Source organism: Tuber melanosporum (assembly GCF_000151645.1).
Source record: "Tuber melanosporum whole genome shotgun sequence assembly, scaffold_9, strain Mel28".
Lineage (NCBI taxonomy): Eukaryota > Fungi > Ascomycota > Pezizomycetes > Pezizales > Tuberaceae > Tuber > Tuber melanosporum.
In genome coordinates, this window is record NW_003299139.1 from 510,338 (window position 1) to 535,194 (window position 24,857).

At 45.6% G+C, this 24,857-nt stretch overlaps 6 protein-coding genes; 2 read left to right on the top strand and 4 right to left on the bottom strand.

Annotated features, from left to right (window-relative positions):
• The first annotated feature begins 10,804 nt into the window (after positions 1-10,804).
• GSTUM_00011689001 (uncharacterized protein) lies at positions 10,805-11,512 on the top strand. XM_002842064.2 has 2 exons: positions 10,805-11,078; positions 11,140-11,512. Exons 1-2 carry the CDS (start codon positions 10,991-10,993, stop codon positions 11,331-11,333), a joined length of 282 nt encoding a protein of 93 aa, XP_002842110.1. The 5' UTR covers positions 10,805-10,990; the 3' UTR covers positions 11,334-11,512.
• A 144-nt stretch (positions 11,513-11,656) lies between these two features.
• GSTUM_00011690001 (uncharacterized protein) lies at positions 11,657-13,551 on the bottom strand (the record flags this gene model as incomplete). XM_002842065.2 has 3 exons in its annotated part: positions 12,285-13,551; positions 12,013-12,193; positions 11,657-11,964 (listed from the first exon to the last, which is right to left on the bottom strand). The coding sequence occupies exons 1-3, from the start codon at positions 12,993-12,995 to the stop codon at positions 11,657-11,659; spliced, it is 1,200 nt and encodes a 399-aa protein (XP_002842111.1). The 5' UTR covers positions 12,996-13,551.
• A 196-nt stretch (positions 13,552-13,747) lies between these two features.
• Positions 13,748-14,978, bottom strand: GSTUM_00011691001 (uncharacterized protein; the record flags this gene model as incomplete). XM_002842066.2 has 3 exons in its annotated part: positions 13,748-14,091; positions 14,160-14,425; positions 14,510-14,978. 3 exons carry the CDS (start codon positions 14,976-14,978, stop codon positions 13,918-13,920), a joined length of 909 nt encoding a protein of 302 aa, XP_002842112.1. The 3' UTR covers positions 13,748-13,917.
• Positions 14,979-16,097: 1,119 nt separating this feature from the next.
• GSTUM_00011692001 (uncharacterized protein) lies at positions 16,098-16,968 on the bottom strand. XM_002842067.2 has 2 exons: positions 16,767-16,968; positions 16,098-16,710 (listed from the first exon to the last, which is right to left on the bottom strand). Exons 1-2 carry the CDS (start codon positions 16,924-16,926, stop codon positions 16,190-16,192), a joined length of 681 nt encoding a protein of 226 aa, XP_002842113.1. The 5' UTR covers positions 16,927-16,968; the 3' UTR covers positions 16,098-16,189.
• A 139-nt stretch (positions 16,969-17,107) lies between these two features.
• GSTUM_00011693001 (uncharacterized protein) lies at positions 17,108-18,275 on the top strand. XM_002842068.2 has 3 exons: positions 17,108-17,313; positions 17,379-17,828; positions 17,891-18,275. Exons 1-3 carry the CDS (start codon positions 17,263-17,265, stop codon positions 18,059-18,061), a joined length of 672 nt encoding a protein of 223 aa, XP_002842114.1. The 5' UTR covers positions 17,108-17,262; the 3' UTR covers positions 18,062-18,275.
• A 192-nt stretch (positions 18,276-18,467) lies between these two features.
• Positions 18,468-22,421, bottom strand: GSTUM_00011694001 (uncharacterized protein; the record flags this gene model as incomplete). XM_002842069.2 has 7 exons in its annotated part: positions 18,468-18,992; positions 19,046-19,177; positions 19,230-19,779; positions 19,837-19,927; positions 19,985-20,066; positions 20,126-21,067; positions 21,124-22,421. The coding sequence occupies 7 exons, from the start codon at positions 22,419-22,421 to the stop codon at positions 18,719-18,721; spliced, it is 3,369 nt and encodes a 1,122-aa protein (XP_002842115.1). The 3' UTR covers positions 18,468-18,718.
• Positions 22,422-24,857: the final 2,436 nt, after the last annotated feature.

Consider the following 24,857-nt stretch of genomic DNA (forward strand, 5'->3'; position numbering starts at 1 on the left):
ACAGTAATTCTGTAGAAATAATCATAGATATAAGATTCAAGAAAATATGTAAAGAGGATTAAGTATCCTGTAAACTAAGGAAAATAACACGTGCATAACTTCTAATCGTTATTACCAAATTCTAATAAAATGACATAAAATATATTCTAGCTATAGTAATATATCTGGTAATTAGGCTTACCAGAATACTAACTAAGTATAAGTGAATTTATGATATTATCAAAGGAAATATAGTTATGAAACGAATCAAGAAATTTCAACAATAAATATATCAATACCTATTTCAAGGTCACCATATATTAGTTAGTCCTAAAAATGAGATCCCTCTAGAGGTAATTCTTTAAAAGACAAGGCAGACCAAGGAGATGCTGCTCAGTCTCAAAAGATCCAGTATTCTTTTCACTGTTCCAAAATACCATAGCCTGAACAGTCAGTGCAGATTATTGTAACAAATAAAATTTATCATCTTTACTTTACAGTTAGGAAGTCTAATTTCAAAAACTAATAACTCACTATATCTAGATTAGATTTCATTCATTCTACTTTCTAGAAGTCATCACTGGTTGCCTTCTGCATATTCTTTGAACATCCTCCAGTTAAACAACTAGGAATAATATCAATGCTATTATCAAATAGGATTTATTGATATAACTGTATAGTCATAGGATACAACTCTTTTACAATCTTACTAAAAGTATTTGGATCTCATAAGGCAGTCAGAGGTGTGTATTAGCTTTAGTAAATAGAAAGTACATGTGTTACTATCCTACTAACGAGTCTATATAACTCTTAATTCTTATTTGCCTAACAGCTTAGATGAAACATACTATTCAAGGACAACCACATTTCAGAGTACATAGTATGATGGAAGAAATATATCTAGTAGTTGATATTAGGGATCCTCAGAGTACAAAGAAATAATAGTAATAGGAAAGTCATTGGAAATCTTGTCAGTAGTTATTTGTTAAAAGCAGAGAAAGAGATACTAGATATTTTTAGGAGTACCAGGATCTGATACCTAGAAACCATCCTAAGTAGCATAACCCTACCTGGAATTGGAATCTCTAGTCTCAAATACCCACCTCCGGGCCCCTTACAGGTCCAGACATTATCATATATATCTATCTTAGTTGTATCCTGTAACTATAATTCTACAGAATTAAAGGTGTCAGAATTATACTGTATATGTCACTATTGTCGTTCTCATCAAATCCTGTTCGCAGAATATATAAAATGGGACCTTCGGCTAGGTCTGAGAAGTAGAAAGGAGCAAATCTGTCAGCTACTCAGAGAGTTACTAGACTTTAAAGAAGAAAGAAGATATTTGGTATGGGCTATATATAATAGGACATTTTTATACAAAGATATGATATTGAATGTTATAGGATCTCAACTAAGAGCCAACCTATTCTCATCCACTCTATGATAATTAGAAGAGTCTAGAACTTGGAGGGACACCATCAAAGAAGTCAATAGACTTTGCTGAGTATTACAACTAGATTTAGAAATGCATCATGGTTACTGGAATTATCACTAATACTAAACAACACCTAAAGCCCTGTTTCCTAAAATACCTAGGAGTTGCCAACTGAGGGATTATCTACCAATCTCATTAAATAGCTTCCTGTGAATTAGTATGAAGTTATCCAGAGAATATGTGTCAGTTGAATCGTAAGTTATGGAGGTTTAAAGTCAGTGACCTTGGAAGATTACATCTACAACCACTCCTGGAAACACAACCTATAGATGTAACTAATTATTTCATTAATAGAGGAGATAATTGCGGCCAATACAGTTCAACTTGGAAGGTAGGTCATAAGTCTAATAACTCTGAAGATCTATGAAAATCGGATAATTACTATTGAAAACAGTACAGTTCCTAATTGGCAAAATAGTAATTACCGAAGAAGATGTGATGGCTTTTAGGATCTCCTAGTGTTCATACTTCAGGAAAATACTCAACATTATGAGTTATAGTTAAAGAGGTACATAATTTGTATCAGCGATAAATGTAGTCTGCGAACACACAGATGTGGAATATAAATATTGAAGTGTCTTCTGAGCTTTTAGACATCATCAAGCAATGCAGAAGAGATCTTAACAATATCAAGTACCAGGTCAAATCATTTCATCTGACAATGTAACTACAACTCCACTACCACTCTGAATTTACTACCTAGGCAATCACAACTACCCAGAATGAAGTAAAACTTTAGTTAGTAATTCAATAGATATATGAAAATTCTCATGTGAAATTATAAATAAGAAAATCAATACTTTATGTACCATCCCTTTACATCTAAAACAGTAGCCACTCTCCTAGTCATAGACTCCTAAAGTCTTTCCAAAAAAATCTCCCTCTATATCATGAGTGTAAACCTTATTAAGAGCTTCTGCTAGTTGTCTTTTAACAGTTTCTGGACTATGCTTAGTTTTATGAATATCAGGAAAGCGCTAGTGTAGCTTTTCCTTTACCCTCTTTTTACAATGCTTAATAGGATTGAGATTAGGAGAATTAAGTGGCTATTCCATAACCTGTATATTGTTTTCCTCATACCAAGCCATAGTATCCTTTACAGTATGTATCTTTGTACCATTCTGCTGAAATATAGCATCCCCAACTATGTTCTCTACCTCCTACCAGGTATCAACTAAACTATCTTCTAAAACTCTAATATATACAAATCTATTCACACTCTTCTCAACAATGAGAATCAGAGAACCCTTATTTTTACTCCAAATACAAGCTCAGACCATTAGCTTTATTCCAGGACATTTTGTAAATCCATGAATGCAGTCCTTATTCCACTTTTCCTCAGGTCTTCTGAATACTCAAATACCCTTAGAACCTTTGAACTTTTCAATCATGCATTCATCACTAAAGATGATACCCTCAAAGTCCTCCTTTATCCAATCCTTATGATCTATACCCCAAGCTAATCTCTTGACAGCATGCTCATCTTCCAGTAGAGCCCTCCTTCTTGCTCTCCACTTCTTTATGTTGACTGATGCTAAAGTTCTCTTCACAGTACTCAGAGAGGCATTTGGTACAATATCATTGCACTATTCTGATAGGATTTGTTGGTGAGCCTTCTTGGGCTCTCTGGCTAGGTGGCAGCCAGTTCTGTTATCAATAATTTTGTGTCTCCCTGGTATTGGAAGGTTTTTCTCATCACCCCTTTTTTGATAGTGCTTATAAAAACTGAGAACTGTCCTCTTTGAACTGTTTAAGAGCTTTCCAATTTTAGCAAAAGAGAATTCCTTTTTTCTCAGAGTAACAATTTGCCTTTTCTCAAAGTCTGTTAGATAGCTGGTCTTTTCAGAAGGCATCGTTGTTGAGGAGTGGTTGATTAGTGGAGTTGGGCTTTTTAAGGTATTGTTCAATTACTACTAATTAGACAAAACTGTTAGGCAGAGACAACATGCATTGACTCAAAGTTGTTTAGGCCAACCAAGATTTCTTTCTGTAGATGGAAATTGTCCTAGAAGGCTCAAAATATACTCATTTCATTTATGACTACTAAGAGTAAGGTAAAATAGGTAATGTAGAATAGAATTATAAGAACAATATTATATTGTTAAGATCTCTTCTCCATTTCTTAATAATATCTAAAAGCTTGGGAAATACTTTGATATTTATATTCCACATCTGAGTGTTCATGGCCTATATTTATCTATTGTACAAACCATGTACCTCTCTGGTTATAACTCACAATGTCAGGTATTTTTCAAAGGTGCAAATACCTGAAAACCCTGAAAACCACTACATCCTCTTTGGTAATTATAGTATTGCTAACTAGAAACTATACTATCTCCAATAGTAATTATCCGATCTTCAGAGTCATTGGACTTTATAGCCTAGTTCTTAGGTTGAACTGAGTTAGCACTAATCACCCCCCTTATCAATATAATGATCAGTTTTATCTGTGAGTTGTGTCTGTAGAGGTAGTCGCAATTTTAACCTTCCTAGGTCTCCTGACTTTTAACCTCTATAACTTCAGATTTAACTGATAGTTATCTTTCAGATAACTTCCAAATAACTTGCAGGAAGCCATTCTATCAGATTGGTGATAATTCCTTGGTCAGCAACTATTGGTTGCTCTGGGTAACAGGGTGTCAATCATTGTTCTAGTGTTGGGAATTATTCCCGTAACTATAACATATTCCTGGACCCAGTTGCAGCACTCCGTGAAGTTTATTGGCTTCTGTGATAGTGTTTCTCAGAGTTCTAGACTCTTCTGGTTATCATAAGGTGTCACGAATGTGGCTTGGCATGGAAAAGGTTTTCACGTGACACATGGTTATGAGTCACAGGTATGTTATTGTTTTGCGCATATAACTCATTTGGGTTATATGATTTGTTATGTGTGGGATTTGTGATGCTTTCGCACATGGCTCAAATATGAGTCATGGGACATGCGCCTGACGAGTATGACTTGCGAGTGTGCCTTGCGGGTAAGCCTTACGCATATGATTTATGTTTCGCACATGACCTCATTATGAGGTCATGGGTTTCGTGCATATGACTCAGTCGAGTCATATGACTTGTTTATTGTATTATGATTAGTTTATGAGTTTTGCACATGACCTCGCTATAAGGTCATGGGTTTTGAGCATGTGATCACTTTGGTCACATGACTAGTTTGTTATGATTTGGTTTCGCACATGTGACCACTTTAGGTCACATGATTAAAGGCGGGAAGAATACTATATAAGGAGGCCGATGCGGCCGAGGAAGATAGGTTCTTCACGCTTTGTTCTAAGTACTTTTCCTACTTATTTCTTTAACGAATATAAAACACCTTTACGATCTTTATCCTTATTGCAACGTTATCATTACGCCAAGAAGCACTTGTCACGAAGATGAGTTAGAGAAAGCTTACGATAGGTGTTTCCAATAGAAGACAAAGGTCTTGTACTATCGGTAACATAGGCAGAGGCCTAGAGCTATCGTAAGACAAAGAAAGAAAGAGAAAGAAAAGATAAGTATCATTCCCCGTCGCCAAGAACTAACTATCTGAAAGGGGATCGTTACATAAGGTGAGTGTGAATATATTGGTCTCTTGTAAAAATCCTTCAACATTCAATACCATTTCTTTGTACAAAAGTGTCCTGTTACTTATGGTACTTGCCAAAGTTGCCACAACCTTGAAGCCTAGTAACTTTCTAAGTAGTTGACATAGTTTCTCTGTTCTACTTCCCAGGCTTAGCCAAAAGTCTCCTCTCATATATCCTGTAAACAGGATCTGCTCAGATGAACAGCAGTAACGTATATAGTATTATTCTTACACCTTAAATGCTGTGGCCTTATAGCCACAGGACACAATTGAGATAAGTAGGTATGATGATGTGCAGGCCTGTAAGGGGGCCAGAGGGGGGTGTTAAAGACCAGAGATTCCAATTCCAAGTGGGGTTACCCTACTTAGAGTGGTTCCTAGGTATCAGATCCCTATCTTCCTAGCAGAAATGATTTGACCTAGTACTGCAATATTGTTCACACGATTCTATTCTACTTTACTTCACTCTTAGTAGTTATAAACAAAACAAGCAATACTTTTAGCTTTCCTAGACAAATCTCCATCTACAAAATGAATCTCAATTGGCCTAGATAAGTCTGGGTCTATACAGATCATCTCCGCCTAACAGATATTGACCTTGAATAATGTTGCTATATGAAAAGTGTTAGGACACATGGTAACATAGATATATGCCATGCAGTATTGTGATAAAAGAGAGGAATACCTAGCTATTCACAATCACTCATAACAATATGACCTGCTATAAGGTCTTTGAGGATGAGTTAAGTAAGTAACAGCTGGTTCAGAGGCACTTTAACCAAAGACTAGAATGTGAAGCCCAATAGATGGAATGGTTTTGGAGGAGGATGTGGGAGGACTAGGAGAAGAGTCTGGAATTTATAGTTGTTATTGTGTTATAGTATGTTAAGAATGTCTGCACTCTAGTGGAAAAGAAGTATGAGGTGTACTGGATGACCTATACTTACAGATAGGCTGTGACAACACAGTATGTGTTATTAAAAAGAAGCATGTTGGGACAAATTGTATTGCTGGTTTTCTGTTTATGATACATTGATGATTTAAATTGTTGAAGGGATGATATTGTTGGAGTAGTTGCAAGATAGTATGATCCATTAATCTAGGACTGGTTAATCCTACAAGTGCTTGTGAGACTGTTGATAGTGGAATTTTTGGATTTATATTCAGAAGGAGGGGTGCAAAGAGTCTATGGGACCTGATGGTGTGTTTTAAATGGTGACTGTGATTTGACTTGTGTTTGGACACTGTGATGTTATGTCACGTATACCAGTTTGATGGTTAGCTTGCTTGGAAGCGGCGAGTAAAATATTCTGATACTGTACGTATGATAGTATGAACTCGAGTAGGTTTACAGTAGTTATAGTAGAGGTATTATATCATATCACTCAGGTTGGCAAACCACAGCTTCCAGTACCATCTACATGTCATCTGTTTCACCACCCAAGGGCACATTTCAACAAAACATAACTACTCCGCCTATGCCGAGGTTTTGCAGAAAGCTTTCCGACTATTGATACTTACCCAGCCAGCCGCTTACTTCTTCCTCCTCACCCACTTGATACCAGGCATTTCTCCGGTAGGCCTCAAGGTAATTATAGTCTCATACCTCTCCATCTGCATCAAACACTCCCGTCTAGCCTCTTCGAAGCTTTTCTTCCCCCCACATAAGTCAAACTCAACATTCATTTCCCGAAACAGCCCCACCATAACGGCAGCAAATTCGACCTGTGCGAACTTCTTTCCAATGCACGCGCGGGCTCCGATAGAAAAGGGTATGTATGACCCATTGTAGGGCTTGAACATGCTATCGCCTTCTGATTTCGGGAGCCAGCGTTCAGGACGGAATTCGGAGATTGCGGACTCGGCTTCAGTTTTCCCGGGCAGGGTCCAATGTTTTGGGTTGTGGGACAGGCCAATTAGCTCGACCCAGAATTGGATTCCCGGGGGTAGGGTGATGGGGCCCCGACCGCTGAGGGGAAAGGTACGAGCCGTGGGACCGTTTTGACGGCTTACAACTATTGCTGCGGGGATGAGGCGGAGGGTTTCAAGCTGTTGTTTTTATTCACTCTTTCAGCTGGTGACCAAGGTGAAGATAGGGGTGGAAGTATACCATAATAGCCGCCATCCAGCCTGAGGAAAAAGCATCAAAATGCTTGTCGTATGATGTTTCGTTGTGATTAGTACTTCCCAAGACACTGTCAATTTGATTTTGGAGTTTAACTTGGTACTCCGGATACATTGCTAGAAAGTATATTGCGTTCGCAAGTGTGTGGCCGGTAGTCTCATGGCCAGCTAGGATAAATATCTATCAACTCTTAGCGACATGCCATTGGTGAAAGGGAGCCCTTGTACAAATGTATTCCCGATAACCTCTGATTTCGAGAGCAATGGTGTTTCTACGGTTGAGCCTTCGTCTAGACCAGAACTCCTAACCAATGATTCTGAATACGTGTTAGTAAGTCTCCCTATTGGAAAACGCAGAAGTAGTAATAGTACCCATCAAGTCCACTCTGGAAGAAGACTTAAGTGTGGTCTTATTGTCCAACTCAACCTTAGCCTTCTTCTCTTCAAACCATTCATTTGTAAAAAACCTGAATCTGTTGACCGCTCCTCCCGCTTCCCGTGAGGCCTTAACAGGTAGCATTTCTATACACACACCACACATTCACGTCGGCACACTTCACTCATTAACGAATAGGTAGGGTGAAACACTAACCCAAAAGCCAACTCGGCGCAATAGCGGTCCACTCGAAGTTCTCAAATAGGATATCGAGACATTTTTGGTAACTCCCTTCCCCATCTTTCCCGCTTGTGATGGTGGTAGTGAGCGGAACCCAGTTCATAACTTTACTAAACCCAGCATGAGAAATAACCCCGAGGGTTACTCTGCGAAAATCCCTGTGGATGGTTTTTATGTCTTCCTGTTTGTCGTAATATTGGAGCATTTCCTTAACTTGAGTTAAGGATTCTTCCCAGACAATTGATAGCCTACACCACTTGCTAGCCTAAGGAAATCACAAGAGAAGTAGGAATTAGAGCACTCACGAGTTCCCAATCACTGGGGCGGTCACCTTTCTGTGACCCCTCCAAACGGCCCCTTCCGCGGTAAGTATATTTTTCCCAAAAAGCCCCATCATCCTACCAACAATCTCTGTCCTAGGATATAATTCCCCATTCTGGCCTTTTCCCGAAAGGACCTCAACTGCCATGTCGGGGTCAGCAACATGTAGTATTACCTCCCACGGGGTAATTGTAAAGAATAGGTCAGATCCAATGAAGCGGTAGATTTCGTAACGTTGGCGGACTTGCCAGTCCAGGGTTAGTAGGTAGAACCAGACGTGAGTGAGGTTAAACACATTTATTAGGAGATTTACAAAAGGGACCAGGAAGATTCGTGGGAGGGGGGAGGGGTAGAAGGGAATGACGAAGTACGGAATGCCCAGCGGGCGGACCTTGAGGACGAGAGTGTGGACGGAATAACAGGCATAGCCCACGAAGAGGAGGGACAGAGTTAGAAAGATGGAAGCAAGCATTGTGGTGGAAAGGTGGGGGTTGCTGGGAGGGGAAAAGAGAATTTGGTGAGCTGGTTAAAGAGTGCTATATATGGAACCAGCGGCAGTATCATAATATTACCGGTTATGGAGCAATTTTATTTGTAAAACCAGGTTTTGCCCCACCCGAGAATTGGGAGTCACCTCCTTATCCTCCAGCGATATTATGATAGGCTACAAACTTCATACTAAACCTAGACAATTATTCCGTTCCTTTCAACCCCCCCATGGATAGCTCGGGTGAAACCCCCTCAGAGCTATTCTATCTCCTGAACGGAACACCACAATGTCCTCCTCCACGACTGGGCAAGCAGTTACCCCCAGCTCGTCTCCCAGCACAATTTAGGAAGTCCGAAAGCTAAGGAAAGAAGAATAAGCTATAGCTGGTACCAAGTTCCTATGAATACGGCTTGCGGACCTTCACCATTTCCTTTCTTCGCAAAGAGCCGTTAAAGCATCGCAGACTGACTGACACAAAACCTACCGTGATATTTTATACCACCCAAACGCTCTCCTATCACACTCCCAAGCTCTCCAACCTCCAAACATCCCTGATCTAAACGATACTCCAACTGTAGTAGCGAATCAAAATCGGCACGAGCCTAGGGTCCTCAAGGAACTTGACAATAAAAACCACCACAAACAAAGACCTACCAGGTCCTATTCGGTAACTAAAGCCCCCCCCGCTTACCTCCTTTTTTAAAACCCCACAATATCTTGCAACATTAAACTTAACGTCCTTAACCCAGTATCACTCAGGTGGCCAACAGCGCATACTCGTATCACCACTAACAAATGGCGCCCGTCTGACCACGAACTATTCAATATACAGTATGTAGATGATCATACGTGAATAATCCCCCAACAATCTAACAGGTCCAGCCACGAGAATGAACTGCCCAAACAAAGCTCAAATACACTGCATATACATCGCAAACCGGACCAGCCTATGAACTCAGACTGCCCAGTGTCTGCGCGACATTGCATGTACTCATCTTGGGCCACAAAAGTACATCCCACAAAGCCCTTTACATCCTGATCCTCTCAAAAACGGAAGAAAAAAAATATCTACCACCCCTGCGAAGTACCAGAACCATCAAAAGTACTAGGAAATACTAATTAATCTACCCATCACCACCACCCCAAGTATCTCCCATGTTCCAAGCTCCTTCCACCATACACCAGCACCAGCAATCCCTCACAAGGAGATAAAAACCAGCTTGCCCAATCATTCACCCTCAACTATACAATCGTTCTTGGCAGGGTCATAGTTTAACGGTCGAGGACCGGCTACAGTCCTGGCTGGTGCCCCGGATACATCCACTGGGTATCCCTCCAGGTTTTCTAGTGTAAGCCATCCCGTATATCTCCGCAGGGGCGCTTGGGGTTCCATGGTATTCTTAAAGCTCCCCCCCCCCTATGGGGGTTTATAATAGGGAATATATCATATATAGGCCCAAAAGCGCACATCACTATGAAGGCAAGGTTGGTTAAAAGAGGAAGGGCAGATAGGATAGACGGGAGCATTATCCGGCAAGGATAAGTACAGTACCCTGAAGTGAGCCCGTTTCTGATGACGGGCAAGGGGTGATAAACGAGAACACATGTCAGATGTTCACGGCACATTGGTAGCGACAAGATCTCTATCCGTGACAAAGAAAAAAAAACTGCCAGAAAAGATGTTTTGGAAGAGTCACTGATTATACATGCACTGAGCAGCCAAAGGCCTTAAGGCAGCCTATCATACCTCGAAAAGTGCGTATCGCATCTAAACCGTCTAAAACTCACAAACTGGCCATACCTCCTTCCTCGAGAAATGACCACTCCTAAGGAATTTCTACCCGCCCATGAGGTCTGTCTGACATACACCCGTCCCAATAAGCACCCATCCAGATCCAAAATTTCAGTATAAAAAAAAAGGAAAAAGAAAAAAAATTTGTTCCCGGACACGCTTTAACTTATGTTCAATCGAGCGAGTTTTCTTCCCCCAGTGCTAACCAAACGAATCCCCCAATCGACGGAACGAGCGAATTAGCACCAAACTTCGAGGCCACCCCTGTGACAAAACACCTCGCGAAAAACCCGAACGCGAAGCACGGCCTCGAGTGACGCCCCATGATCGCCAAGCCACCGCCACGATCTCCAACCCCCTACCATACAAAAACCAGCATGAAACTCCAAACCACCAAGCGGTCCTCTCCCTCCCATCCGTCGCCTCACTTCATCGACCAACCTCAACCACCACCACCACCACCATCACTACCAGCAAACACAAGCACCACAATATCCATGCGCCCAACAACCCCCCTCCTCCCCCTCCTCCTCCTCTTTCTGTCATCGGCTCCCCTAACAACCGCCCAATTCGGCACCTTCTTCGACCAAATGTTCGGCTCATCCTCCTCCTCCAACCAACGCGAGCGTGGAAACGTCCCCAGCGACTCAAGCTGGTACCGGCAGACTTACGATAGTGGTAAGCATCCCCACCCCCTTTTCGCGCGTGAGAAATACTAATGGGTGGAATTTGTGCGTAGCAACTTGTAGCAACTACCTATGTCCGGGAACACTGGCGTGCGTGGATAAGCCGACGCATTGCCCGTGCGCATGGCCAGGTGTTGAAGAGAAGTTTGAGTTGGACGCGGATGGGATTGCGGTTTGCTTGAGTCGCAGTGGGAGGGCGGGATTTGTGGGGAGGAAGGTGGACTTGGCGCGGAAGGGACTACTGTGAGGAGGTATTGATTCCAAAAGGAACGGGTAGGATGTATGATATATTTGTTTTTCGGGCTTTGTGGTTTACGTTTGGGTAGAATGCTTTCCGGTCCTCTTTTGTATCTTCTATTCCACCGACACGAAGCGGAATGGGAAATCGGTAATAAGAATTTCCTGTTGGTTGGTTTTACAATACTTTTACAAACAAGAGCCACGGCAATCCCGCACTGCCATACAGAAAACGCCCTGTCCTCGCCGCCCAACGCCACCCAGTAGTGTAGTAAAGGTGGGATAGGAGGAAATTAGAAAAAGATACACTAGAGTAGAGTGAAGCAAATCCGCTCAATCCCTGTTACGACTAACCAGCCATCTCCTCAACGCCACCTCCCTAACGCTATATCTTGCCAAAAGATCAGCAACACCGATTTTCCCGTCATCATCCAGCGGCGGCGGCACTTCAACAAAGACCAACACAACAGTCTTCTTCACCTGCGAACTTACCCTATTGATGCTGTGCAGCCAGTGCCATGGTCGCAGCTCCTTGCCCTCCTTGCGAGATTTGTCGTTGGCCCAGTGGGTGTGTGAATAGGCTGGGAGAATCAGGACCCCAAATTCGGCGTGAGAGAACACCGGTCCGCGGTTGTACAGCACTGCCTATCGTTAGCATGCAGCGAGGTAGGTTGGTAGTGCATACGCACAGTAGTCTACAGCAAACTTTACACCAGGCTTGACAACCCACCCCAGGGAGCGAAAGTGGTGATACACAACATAGCTAAGCATGAAGGGGTCATCCGGCTCAAAACTACTCTGCGGATCCCGAGGGGGAAAGCACGCGTGACCGCGAAACAGCCGGAGCATATCCTTCTGGGAGATTTTTTTCTGTGGCCATCACTTGGATCAGTTTTTATATTCACCCGAACGACTCGGTGGAGTGCAGGGAAATTTTATATTCATATATACAGATACGTACGTTAGTGTCAGCATCCGTCAATTCCAGCACTCCCAGTCCGAACGATAAGAAGAACGCCTCTTCAAGAGTTAATTGCAAATGCTCTATATCCTCCACGTCGGCGACCGGCCTCTCCAAGCTCCGCCGCCGACTACTAGGTGACTCCAACGGGGCAAAATGAACAGCCCTTGCTGCACTACTGCTACTACCAGAGCCTGTCCCCTCCTGGTCCTCATTCCCCTCCGGGTTAAGCTTGCCTTCCTCGGCTAGCTGTCTATCAAGCTTCTCTTTTTCCAGTCGAGCACGCTCCTTTTTGAACTCTTTTCTCTCCCCTCGGCGTCGCTCAGTAACTTCTTCCGCTGTCAACGCTTCATCTCGGCCAATCACCCCCAAAGCTCGCCTTCTACGTGTCACCCATGTAGGCTCACTACGAGACAAATTTCCCTTTCCAAAGAAACCGTGATTCCAGAAGGCCTTGATTGTCTCTGGATCGGTGATGTGCACCGACCTAGTAGAAGCATGAAAAAAGCCTCTGTGTAGAGGTGAAGGATGAGACGGATTAGAGGGGAAAAGATACGCAATGATTATATGAATCAAAGAGAGCGGGTTATGTGGTATCAATGGTGGAAGCGGGCTAACGCTAAGTGGAAGAGGGAGAGCATGGAGAAGGTGATAATTAGGTTTCTTGTATCGTGTTGGCGCGGTAGTGGAGAGCGGAGGTGAGCTAGTCATCAGATCCTAAACACCTTGAGCGTTAGAAACGACAAATTAACAAGTGAAGAAAAGATGCATTATGGTGGGAAAAGTGTGCGCTAATCAGATACCGTTGTAGTCTGTTGATTTAAATTTGGTTTTCAAGGAGGTGAGAAAAGGTTTGTTTCTCCCTCTCAAAAGGATAAAAAAAAGTCATCACTGCAGAAGGGGGAACATGGTGTTAAACCCAAACCAGAAAAAAAAAATCCTACCGCTTTTGTATTCTCATCAAGAGAACCATGAATAAAAAAACCCCGAGTTGACGAATCTCAAAAGCCTGCCCGGGGGTTGATTAGCTATGATCAAACACCCCGCCAATTTTCTTGCATGATTGAAAACAGTGCTTGCTCAGATACCGTTGTAGTCTATTTTGGTCACGGATTATCATCACAAGAGGAAGAAAAAGTCATTCCCCTCTGTATGGTAGTCGATCCAGGTGGTCATCATTGTAGGGGAAAAAGGAAGCACGAGCAGTGTACTAGTAAAGAGACATGATACGTACCAGGTAAGTGCCTTGATGTTAGGGGGTTTGGTCGTGCTAGCGAAGGTGTGTTGATGAGAAGGAGAGAGGGAAAGAGGAAGGGATGAAAAAGGACCACTTTCGAAGAGTGGTGTGGAGATGGAAAGCAGGAACATCCTTGGCAACGCACGCACATAGGGCAGACTGGCGACGAAAAAAATTCCCAAGTCTCGCATCCCCCCAACAACCCCACCGTGTAAATAAAAACGAGAAAAAATTCGATTTTAAGAATTCCAAATTCCGTGGTATATACAGCAGTGGTTCCCACATTATATAACCCGCACAATACAAGTTTTGGCGTGTTTATCGGTTATTTAACTTTTTCTAGAGTCTGGCCGCAAACTCTCGTATGAACATCCGCCGAATTACAACCCACATTTTTCATGATTCCATGTCCTTGGTCTTCTCCAGCACCCAATCAATACTCGAAAGGAGTCTCTCTCGGACCACACCCCCAGCGATATCTCCCCCTCTTTGTAATGCTAGCGCGCCAACAATCGCATACAAAGCTTGAGTTGCTACCAACGCTTGTCCGGACTCGTGGAGATTATCGCTCTGCCCCACCAACCCCGCGCTGTCAGTCCTGTTTCTACAACTCAGGAAAATATAGAAGTGGATCATACGTCTTTCGGCTTCCACCTCATAACGTTGTCCAGCCGTACAAGACGGGCAATAGTAGCCAACTTTCCCGGGTCGAGAATGGCCCGGATGTTCCTATCCTTGATTGAGACCAGCGACTTGTAATCCCTATGAAGAAATGGTTCCGGCTTGCGGTATGGCGTTCCGTCCAACGAAGATACGAAATTAGGAGGTTCATAGACCCTCTTATCCTCGATCGGTGGGCCATTCAGTAAATGGAGTGAAGCATGTAGCCAACAAACCCGTTTACCTTTTTGCCCATAGTTAGCACACATGACTCCCTCTCTATGCCCCCCCATTCAGGCCTCCCAATTGTCATACAGAAAAGACATACCGTATATAGCCAACTTCTCATTAAATGGCTGGTGTCCGTGGTCAAAACTCTTATGTGTAACTGCCTGCCATTTAACCTCATCGGTAAGCCCCATGTCCCTCCCAAGCAGAGTAGTGTACATCTCGTTCAGCCTTGCAGGGTCATCATTGACCGCGAACGGCCGGGGATTTCGAATCGGGAATGGTGCTCGCTTCTGAGGTCGGGCATGAATAATTTTTCGGGGAGGCAGATATCTCCCTGTCCCTCCACCTTCAGCGGCGGTCTGGATACGTCGTGGTAAGGGGAGGAGAGCTAAGGGTGGGGTGCGATATTGTAGGCATTGTAAGATAGGAGACGAGATGGTGAGAGACGAGGCCTTTCTCGATCGGGATGCCATATGGGAGTGTGCGTTTCGGGAAGGGCACAACGTTACTTGGCCTGCTCTAGTTTGGAGAGAAATTCCTTCGTGAATAGGATCATGAGCTTGCATTTTGGGGGATTAGTCAGCCGGCTGAGTCAAGGTTGCTTCGAGGCATGGACCCGTACGGCAGGTGAGAATATGTGAGCGCAACCCTCCCTCCCGTCTTCACTAAGCTACACTCCTAGCGGACAAGCCAATTAAACCCTCGCAAGAGGGCCCGTAAGCACTAGGCCTAACCGGCACCCCAATGCGAGGCCCGGCCGCCGGAGCAGATGTGGGGCGGAGGGGCGGGAAGAACGGAACCGCACCCCCACCCACCCCCGAGACCCACACCCAAAAGTAAGCCACAACTAAAACTCCACAATCTTCGCAGACTCTGGCTCCTATGACAGAAAATTGCCGTTCGGCTTTTTTTATATAATAATTATTATGACTTGTGGGTTGTACATGGTTTGGGCTGGGGCGACATGCTGCTTCCCACCTTCCCGCACCATATCTCTTATCAAAAAAGTTTCAAGCAGCCCTACCTCCGCTCCAACGCAGGAACTCCACACCTTTCGTGATATCATAATCCCAAGAGTCCCCCCCCTCCAAAATTAACACTTTAGAGGCTTCCGTTCGAGAGTTCTACGTAACCACACAGGTGCACACATGTCATAGCTATAACTCCGCAGCACACCAGTGTGAGCCCGATATCATATGTTATTGACGTGGACCTGCGTTTAGTTTGATCTACTAATGGTAACCTAGCATATTGTATTGGTATAGTTTGGAAAGTAAAAGAGGCCGGGAGTATTCGGTGCTTAGCTAGAGTTAATAGCACCTTTAGCACCCGTTTCACCGTTAATTACTTAGGGGGGCACCAGTCGACACTCGCCCTCCACAATCAAAATTCCGGTGAAAGGCCTTGCGGGAGGCACTCATACTATTTCGCAAAGCCACGGAGCCACCAGGAAAAGGTGTCACACCGCTCCGCCAATTTGAACGATCGCGATAAAACTAGACGAAAAGCGATGGCGCCCTTTGCGCTCGATGCCGGTGACAGGTGCTCTGCTCGGCTTGTGCGAGAAAGGAACAATGCCGCCGTTACTTCGAAAATCGAAACCGAGTGATGCGCTATGATAGGACACTGCGTGGTGCAGCTCGGAATAACTTCCTTCCAATACCCGGACGACTTCCAGCCGGAACCACTGAAGCCAAAACTTACATTCCCAGATTCCCAGATATATATACACCCATTATCCGCATCCCACTCATTCCTTCACCACACATTCACTCGTTCACACTCCCTTCGCCTTCTTAGCCCTCGTCTTCGCCTTCGCCTTAACCCTAGACTTTCCCCCCTTCAGTGCGATCTTCTTCAGCATAGCCTCCTTCCTCTTGGCACTCCTCTCGAAGCCCTCGAAAACACTCTTCTTCCTAACGACTGGTCCCATAACCTTCCCAATCCTCCAGTTCTCCGGACGGGGAATATAGCTGCCGGGCGCGGCCTTCGCCCAGTCCTCCTGCGTCAGTGGCGTCCCCTGCGGCACGCTGACATCCTCCTTCTCGGCGAGGGGGACTGGCTCGAGGCCGAGGCGGCGAGTGCGTGCAGCGTTGGGCGGGCGCGGGAGTGGCTGGTTGGGCGTTAGGGCTACGCCGATGGTCTTGCGCTTTTTGGGCCCGGAGTCGCGGTAGTAACGGACGTAGCCGGTGCTCTGGGCGAAGATCGTGTGGTCACGGCCGATACCGGCGTTTTCTCCCGGGAACCAGAGGGTGCCGCGTTGGCGATAGATTATCATTCCAGGGACTACCCTTTCGCCTTTTGCATTTGTTAGTCTGGGATTGGAAGGGAGGGGGGAAAGCGTGGGAGAGTACCGGCGGTTTTCTTAGCACCGAGCCTCTTCCCGGCGGTGTTACTGGAGCCGTTGGCGGCTTTGGAGGCTTTGTGTGTTGCGTGACGGGCTTGCTGCAGGATCCCGCTGTTGCTACCAATGCCGCCTGCATAGATATTTCGTAGAGATGGGAGGATCCCCATCGTGGGTATTCGTGGGAGTAACATTGTCGGAAAGTCCGGACGTCGCGGGGTTTGATGATATGATACTTTAACCTTATTGGGGGTCGATTTTCGCCCACCAAACATTTCAATAGCCGGGTAACTTGACCTCCTTTGCACCCGCCCTGCCCAGCTGGACCCTTCCACCCCACTAGAGTGAACTGACCAACCAAACCGAAACCCACACACACCACATTTCCCTCCCTCCATTCAGTACGAGGTAGAGTTTACGGTACGGTGCGCTACCTCCCCACCTATTCCTCCAACACCAAAGCGCACCTACCCACCATTCTGCAGCATCACAAACACGCACTCGTCATGATTTCTCTCTTCCTCACCGGGATGATAATCCTTTCCTTCCTCCTATTCGTACGTTGCCCCCTTCCCCCCCTCCTCAATGCACTCTACAAATTTACAAACCACCTCCCTCCCAGCTCCGCCTCCTCTCAGTGACCCCGCCCATAACCCGCACCCAGGGCCCCTCCCCCCCCTGTTCCCCTTCTACCAGAAAGCCGCACATCCTCTACCTCCTCGGCTCGGGCGGGCACACCGCCGAAATGCTCTCCCTAATATCCTCCCCTTGTCCCTCTGCCAGCTCCTCTCGCTACAAGCGCACATACATGATATCACGCGGCGACGCCCTCTCTGTAAAAAAAGCCGCTGCATTCGAATACGCCTCCACCTCCTCCCCGACCTCTTACGACATCCTAGAGATCCCCCGCGCACGGTTGGTCGGACAGAGCTGGCTGAGCACGCCGTGGACCTGCGCTGCGTGCTTGGCTGGCTGCGTTCGCGCTTTCGCGCGGGTTGGCTTTCCAGACGTGGTTGTTTGCAATGGACCTGGATCCGCGGTTGTGGTTGTTGGGGTTTGTTTTTTTTGTAAGGTTCGTCCCAAACCATTTTCCTGAATCAGTTAGGTTAGGCTAGTGCTGATGATGGCATACAGCTCCTCGGACTTTGTAGGACGAGAATTATTTACGTAGAGTCGTTCGCACGGGTTCGCTCGTTGTCGCTGTCCGGGAGATTGCTGTATGTGTTTACGGATAGGTTTATTGTACAATGGCCCGGGCTCGTGGAGAAGTACCGGAGAGCGGAGTATCATGGAATACTCATTTGAAGTGCTCTCTATTTTTTTCTCTTTTTCTGAATTTCTTTTATCCGGATTGAGTATAGATATTCCTAGAAGGGTGCGGGTGGCGTTATGGATGCGGTTTAAGATGAAGCAAATTATTTTAATAGTTGGTACTATCGTAGGATTGCTATATTTTCGGACAGACCGTTATTGTAAGGTACATCGTTTTATACTAATATGAACCCAAAGACTTCATTTGCTAGCTTCCATGCAATTACGCCGCTATGTTCGCTCCATACATAATAAAAATCGTATAGAAGTTAAAGTGAAAAAACAAAAAATTATGAACAGAAGAATAGAGAAAAAGAAGAGGGATAAAAAAAAAAGAGAAAACAAGAAGGAAAATTACAATGATACTGGAAGTGCAAGATAAATTATATACACACTTACTGCAAAATAATTTTGCCAAATGGGAGGAGAAAGAGGGGGGAGGGGGGTGATGGATTGTATTATCGAGGACAAAAAGAACATCCCTAAACGCCAAATTTTTTCCACATCCCATTTTTTGTTTTGTTTGCGTTTAAGAAGTGAGGAAAGATGGAAAGGCAGGAAGGCAGGAAGAAATTGAGGGATAGGAAAATAAATTTTAATAAAAAATTACAAACCCGAACATCTCACGTTAACTAACACCGCCGCCAGTCATCAAGTTCCGACCTCCCGTTTCTTGACTGAACCAGAAGACCCAGATGGCTCAATGTCACCATCTTCGCGCTTTCGCTTAGTAGCTGTAGCCGATATAGGCTGTTCAGGGTTGTACTCCTGTTGCGCTAGTCTCTTCTTCTCAGCTTGGGCTTCTTTCCACTTCCTGCGGTCCACCTCGTGCAGGGCCCGCTTCTTCTTTTCGTTGATCTCACGTTCTCTCCGACGCTCAATCTTGGATTCGTACTCATGCCAATCTCCTTTAAGGTCACGCAAACTATACACGTGTTGTTAGTAAGGAGCTTGTAAAGAGAAATAGAGACAACTCACCCAAGTGGGGGAGCGGGAGCCGGTTCTTCCAGAAAGTACTGATGTTTCAGAATCTCTTCGGCCGAAGGTCGCTTGTCAGGATCATATTGTAACATTTGTGTCGCTAGTTCCATAGCAGTATCTGGCAAGAGGCTGATGAAATTGTTAACCGAAGCTGGAACACACCTGCAAACATGATACATACCTTGAATATCTTTCCTGGAACTTGGGTCGGCGCCGCGCGGGTGTTCTCAATAACCCATACCATGGCGTCTCTTTCAGACCAGGCCAGATTTTCTCGCTAGGAGTACCCATGACATTGTAGATGGTATCCAGCTGATCAATCTCAGTTTTACCTGTAAAAACTGGCTGTCTTGTGAAAAGTTCAACAAACACACAGGCAGCGCTCCATATATCAACCGCAGGGCCATAGGCGGTAGCACCAAGGAGGATCTCGGGAGGACGATACCAAAGGGTTATGATGCGGTTAGTATAATCCAATTGTTTTTTACTGGCCTTCGTATAAAATCGAGCGAGTCCAAAGTCGGCAATCTTCAATTGCCCATCATTATTGAGCAAAATATTGGAACCCTTGATATCACGATGAAGGACACCGCGATGGTGAAGGTATTCCAAACCTTCAAAGAACTGTTTTGCAAGATGCTTAATGTGACAGGGCTCGAGTCTGAATGTCGGGTGGTTGAGAATTCCTGTGAGGTCATGATCCATATATTCGAACACCATGTAAAAGTCACCTGTAATATTGCGCCAGATTAGTAGATGGTGATATTTGTGATTGAATAGAGACCTACTCTTCTCAACCATCATTTCCAGAAGGGAGACTACATTGTCCTGCTTTAATGCTTGCAAGAGCTTCATTTCTCGCACCGCTGTAATAGGGAACTAAGATCTGATAGTTAGCCTTATTAAACAAAGAAGGCCCGGAGCCACGGAACATACGCCATCTCTCTCGCTCTCCATACGAATACGCTTCAGTGCAACCAATTCTTTTGTAACGCTATTGGACGCCTTGTACACCTTACTGTAGAGAGTCAATTGGATTAGCAATGAAAAACAACATTATAACCAAAATGTTCTCACCCATAAGTGCCTTCCCCGACCATACTCAACCGGGTATAAATTGACTCCTTGGCAGGAGGAGGTTGTGGGCGAACAACAGTATGAGCCTGAGGTGTCTCTGGAACTTGGGGCACTTGTTCTGTCTCCCGGTAATTACTCATCGATGCTGTCGGCGGTAGTGGTGTCTCTCGTTTTGTGGGCTTTTTGAGTGCCTCAGCATTCTTTCCTAGAGGAATGTTATTGACGCCAGACCCCCTCAGAGGTCCTCTTGAGTGTGGCTCTCGCGAAACCTCGAGGGCCTTCGGTAGTGACTTTTTATTTTTGAAAAGACCAAGTGCGAAGGGCCGAAAATTGCTTGCGCCCTTACTTTCACCAGTTGAAACAGATCCTCCTGAGGTGGGTGCACGATTTGCGTTTGGACCACCGGATATGCGTTTGAAAGAACGAGAATCCTGAGGAGGAGGCTCCGGGCTATTCTTGGAAACAGGCCAGGAAGGAGGAGGCATCTCATGATCAGCTTGTGGGTTTGACTCTCGGGTTACAGAGCTGTTCCTAGAAGTTAACATCTTGCCATTGTCATCCTCTTTTTCGTGATGGCCTTCTTGTGACCCATCCTTAGACCTAGAGCTAGGGCGGCGAGAATCCTCGGGCGTAGCAGGACGGCTTTGGCGCGGGTGTGTTGGTGGTTGCTCATGTGAATCAAACCGGTTCCTTCCTCTTCCCATTCCTCCATCATCATGGACATTTCCTCCACCTCCCCCCCCACCACGCCCCCGTCCTCTATGACCTCTTCCTCCGAAGCGACGGCCCGACCTACGTTCTTCGAACGACTGACGCCTCTCTGGTGAAAATTGACCTTGACGAGAACCACGGCCGGAAAACGGGGCATGATAATCTGAATGTTGTGATCCACGCCGACTGCCAGGTGGAGGACCATCCTGATAATGATAACCTCGCGAGGGGCTTTGATGCATTTAGTATTGTGCGAATAAAATAATTAGGGATCAAAGGTGACATACCCTGTTGGATGTTCTCTTGAAAACCTCCGACCCCTGCCGAATCCCGGAGTGTCTTCTGCGAGAATATTTTTCTGACGCTCCGGATTTACGTAGGGACCATCATTTATGTGCGGTGCTGTTGGAGGAGCTGGTTTCTGAGTATTTTTCTCTGGAGTGAAAGTCTTAGAAGAACCCTCAACAGGACCTTGACCTTCATGTGCGTCAGGGCCCGACTGGTCTTGTGCTGAAACAATTCCACCCCGAGAATCATTGTTGGACACTGATGGTTGATTGCCAGGCTTGGAATTCACAGCTGTGCGGTGCTCTCCCAACTCCCTGGCATGAGAGTGGCTAGGATAAGGTGCTTTTGGCCGAGGACTTTTATCTAGAGTGGCCAGTGGGTTTGGTGATCGTTTTTTTTCTGGGGGTGGCTGCGGATAAGATGGTGACTGAAACCTTGGTGACCGGTTATGGTGACGTTGGGGAGAAGAAAATTGGCGCCGACCACGCCCGGTTGGCGGTGGTGACCGGGAATTTCGTCGAAAACCACGTCGTCCCCTTGGCGGTGGTGGTTGCATAGGGGATACCGAACGTCCCCTTGACGGAGGAGGTGAATGACGCCTGGATGGTGGCAGCGGCGAGCCTCGTATCGATCGATGGATAGGGGACCTAAATCGAAAGTCCCGAGGCGAGCGTCTAGGAGAACTAGACAGAGATCTATCCCGATTATCAGGGCCTCGATTCGGAGGCTTATACTTCCTAGGTGGTGGTGAATATAATGGCCTTGGCGAAGCCGAGCAATCTCTTTTACCACGCCTGGCTACCGATCGAGACCTTGAAAGGGACCTTGGCCTCCGTGTCTTTTTTGATGAGTGCCTATTAGTAGAATGACCCGGGGATCTAGAACGTCTGCGTTTATTAGGGGACCCAGAGGGTCGATGTCGTTTATAGCGATTAGAATGTCGTGACTCCGAAGCACCACCGCCAGCATGTCGGCCACCTGTCTTCTCGTTGCGAAGGGGGCGTTTGGGTGATGTTGACTCGTAGCGAGGTGAACGTCTACCACCGCTTCTACTCCTCTCCCGAGAGCGTCGTCGGGATGACGGAGGTGGTTTATCAAATGGCCTTGATCCCCTATCCGGGCTCCTAAAGTCACGATCTCCGCCTTGTCTTCTCTTCATAGGACCAGCAGGGGGCGAACGTCTCCTCTCTCTTGATTGGGACCGCGGGCGACCTCTCCCTCTCTCAGCCTCCCCCATATTCGGACGCCATATATCACGAGTGCTGTCGCGATGCGAACTCTTAACTGATTTTGACATTACTATAACTTCAAAAAGCTCTCTAGAGAAAACCTGTTACCCGTTTGTAAGCGATTGTGAAAATATGGGAGAAATTTGTTTCACATGGGGGATGCATACTCCAAGAACGACCACGCCGTCGGTACGGACAAAAGCTTCGTGATACAGTTATCTTGGAACTGCGCTGATGAAATTTTGGGGTTGTCGTGTCTGCCGTGGGGTTGTTATTGATCAGGGTTGCACTTCCAACCCAGGGAAAAAGAAGCGTTCAGTCTGATAGAGCTGTGTGGCTGCGGCGAACGGGCGACTGAGGTAGCGAAGCGGAGGGAAGAGGCGTAGGGTTGCGTGTGGTGAGTCGGAATTGTTGCTGCCAAGACCCCACGAATGGCCGCCAAAAATGCTGGAAGTATCAACCTCTCTCGCCGCCACTCTTTCGAGCCCATAACCCACACAGCCTACCGGTATCATACTGTATCATAGGTCCGGCCGGCCCGCCTTCCAAAGCCTTACCTCCCTAGAATGACCATATGAGATCAGACCGGGCATATTCTATATAGTACCGGCATACCGGCAGTCTGTCCCCTCCTCTTATGTATCCTCCCCATCCTTTCTATCCCTTACATAGATTTTGCCCTTTTTGTACTTCTATTAAGGGCAAATATCCATGGGAGAAAACACATCTATCTGATAGTATGATACGATATGATAATACCGCAACCAATTCCCTTTGCCTCATGTTCACTCCCACAAAAGGCAAAAAAAAAAAAACCTAAATATCACCATCAAAGAGTTCCTATCAACCCCTAACCCATTTCCCTGACTTCGTCAGACAAGCTTTACTTGGTGGCCTTCTCTGGTGTAAGAGTGTCATAACGCTCTATCCCGCAGCAGTGAACGTATGATACGGCAATACCATCTCCGCTCATACAGAGAACTGAGCCAACAGTTCTGTCTATTCCAGCCCTTGTTCCCTTTTTTTTTCTTGCCTCTCAGTTCAGTCTCTTCCCTCATCACCATGCGATAGCCCAGAAATCGTAGTGCCGGGCAGAACCGAAAAGAGCAATGGGCGTTCTGCACCTCACCCGTTTCCTCTCCTCTCCCACATTTTGTCTCCTCTCTTTCTTTCTTTTTCTCTCGCATGGTCATCACGGGGGTGATAATCCACTCCATATGCGATAGGTATAAGGAGATACTACTAAAGGAAGACCATCCCTTTGGGGAACCTAACCCACTAGCCAGATGAACAAACAATACTGTAGTATCAAAAACAAGCACCTACGCAAACTTGGCTGATTTCCCTCCGGAGCGCAAGGGACAAAGCCTGTTTTGCCCTAGGTTGCTTTGCCCTGGGAGCAAAGGGAACATGAAAGGAGGATAAGGAATAGAACAAAAAATATAGGGAGTTAGAGGAACAAAACCCATAGTTCATAATCGGTCAGAATATCACTTGATAGAATTAGACTGGCCCGACGGTAACGACGTGGGCTGAAAAGCATTTAATTCTCCGTGTTGTTGATGAGAGGACATGTGGGGATAAATATCTTTGTCTCAGACATCCGAGTCGAGGTGATGGCGCAGACGCCTTCATCGAACTCCTCAAGTCGACAGGGCATTGGCCGACCACTTCAAACGATAGCGGAATAGAGTTCTGGAAAACAAATCAGTAACCTAAGTTAACAAACGGAATAGCGGCCGTTTTTGTCTCGATAGATCAGTTGAATTCTCGGCGATATAGAGCGATAGCCAGGGAAATAAATAAATATCAGACCGATATCCATGGTCTCCGTTTGTCAAAGGGAGTCTCGTTCGTAATAAAGAAAAATAAAATGAAAAGACAAAAAAAAACTCCCCGCAGGCCTGTCGATGGAAGAGTTAAAACAGTATATGAAATCTACCGTATTATATCCAAGCTGATGGTTTAATCAAGGTGCCGGTAGGGGTGGTGTAGCGGAGTCCATTCAGCAGGGCACGGTAGAGCTTTGTAGGAGCATGATCGATGGCCCAGCAAGGACACATACGCTCTCGTCATTTCTTCCCTTTCTTTCGCGATTAGTCAGAGATGGGTGAGAGGGGACTCAAGTATCCCATAGTCTAACCATAACCTTTTAATCACTATCGGTAACTTTTTTTTCTTTTGACCCAGAGGTCAATAGCAACAGTCCGGATGTCCATGACGTATTTGGTTTGCCCAAAGGCGGTTTTTTGCCTTTTAGAAGGTATCGGTGTCGGAGCGTTATTGTTTTTCCAACATGAACGTTAGCGGGCTGAGGGTGGATGTTGTGTTGCGTGGGTGTGTCATAGTCCAAGATTGAAAAATTGGCAGTTGGCTTTGAGCCTTCTCGCCGATTCTTGGCAGTTGACTAACATTATGAAACAGCTGGAGTTACAGTAACCTTTGTCTTAGGCCTTTTCCCCCGGCCGTATGTCACCGTGCATGGAGAAACCATCTGAGGGTTA

Coding starts and splice junctions, on each gene's coding strand:
- GSTUM_00011689001 (XM_002842064.2), top strand. CDS start 10,991: ATGTTCGGCTCATCCTCCTCCTCCAACCAACGCGAGCGTGGAAACGTC. Junction 11,079..11,139: donor CCGGCAGACTTACGATAGTG/GTAAGCATCCCC, acceptor ATTTGTGCGTAG/CAACTTGTAGCAACTACCTA.
- GSTUM_00011692001 (XM_002842067.2), bottom strand. CDS start 16,926: ATGGGGATCCTCCCATCTCTACGAAATATCTATGCAGGCGGCATTGGT. Junction 16,711..16,766: donor CGGTGCTAAGAAAACCGCCG/GTACTCTCCCAC, acceptor CAAATGCAAAAG/GCGAAAGGGTAGTCCCTGGA.
- GSTUM_00011693001 (XM_002842068.2), top strand. CDS start 17,263: ATGATTTCTCTCTTCCTCACCGGGATGATAATCCTTTCCTTCCTCCTA. Junction 17,314..17,378: donor TCCTTTCCTTCCTCCTATTC/GTACGTTGCCCC, acceptor CCTCCCTCCCAG/CTCCGCCTCCTCTCAGTGAC. Junction 17,829..17,890: donor GGGTTTGTTTTTTTTGTAAG/GTTCGTCCCAAA, acceptor GATGGCATACAG/CTCCTCGGACTTTGTAGGAC.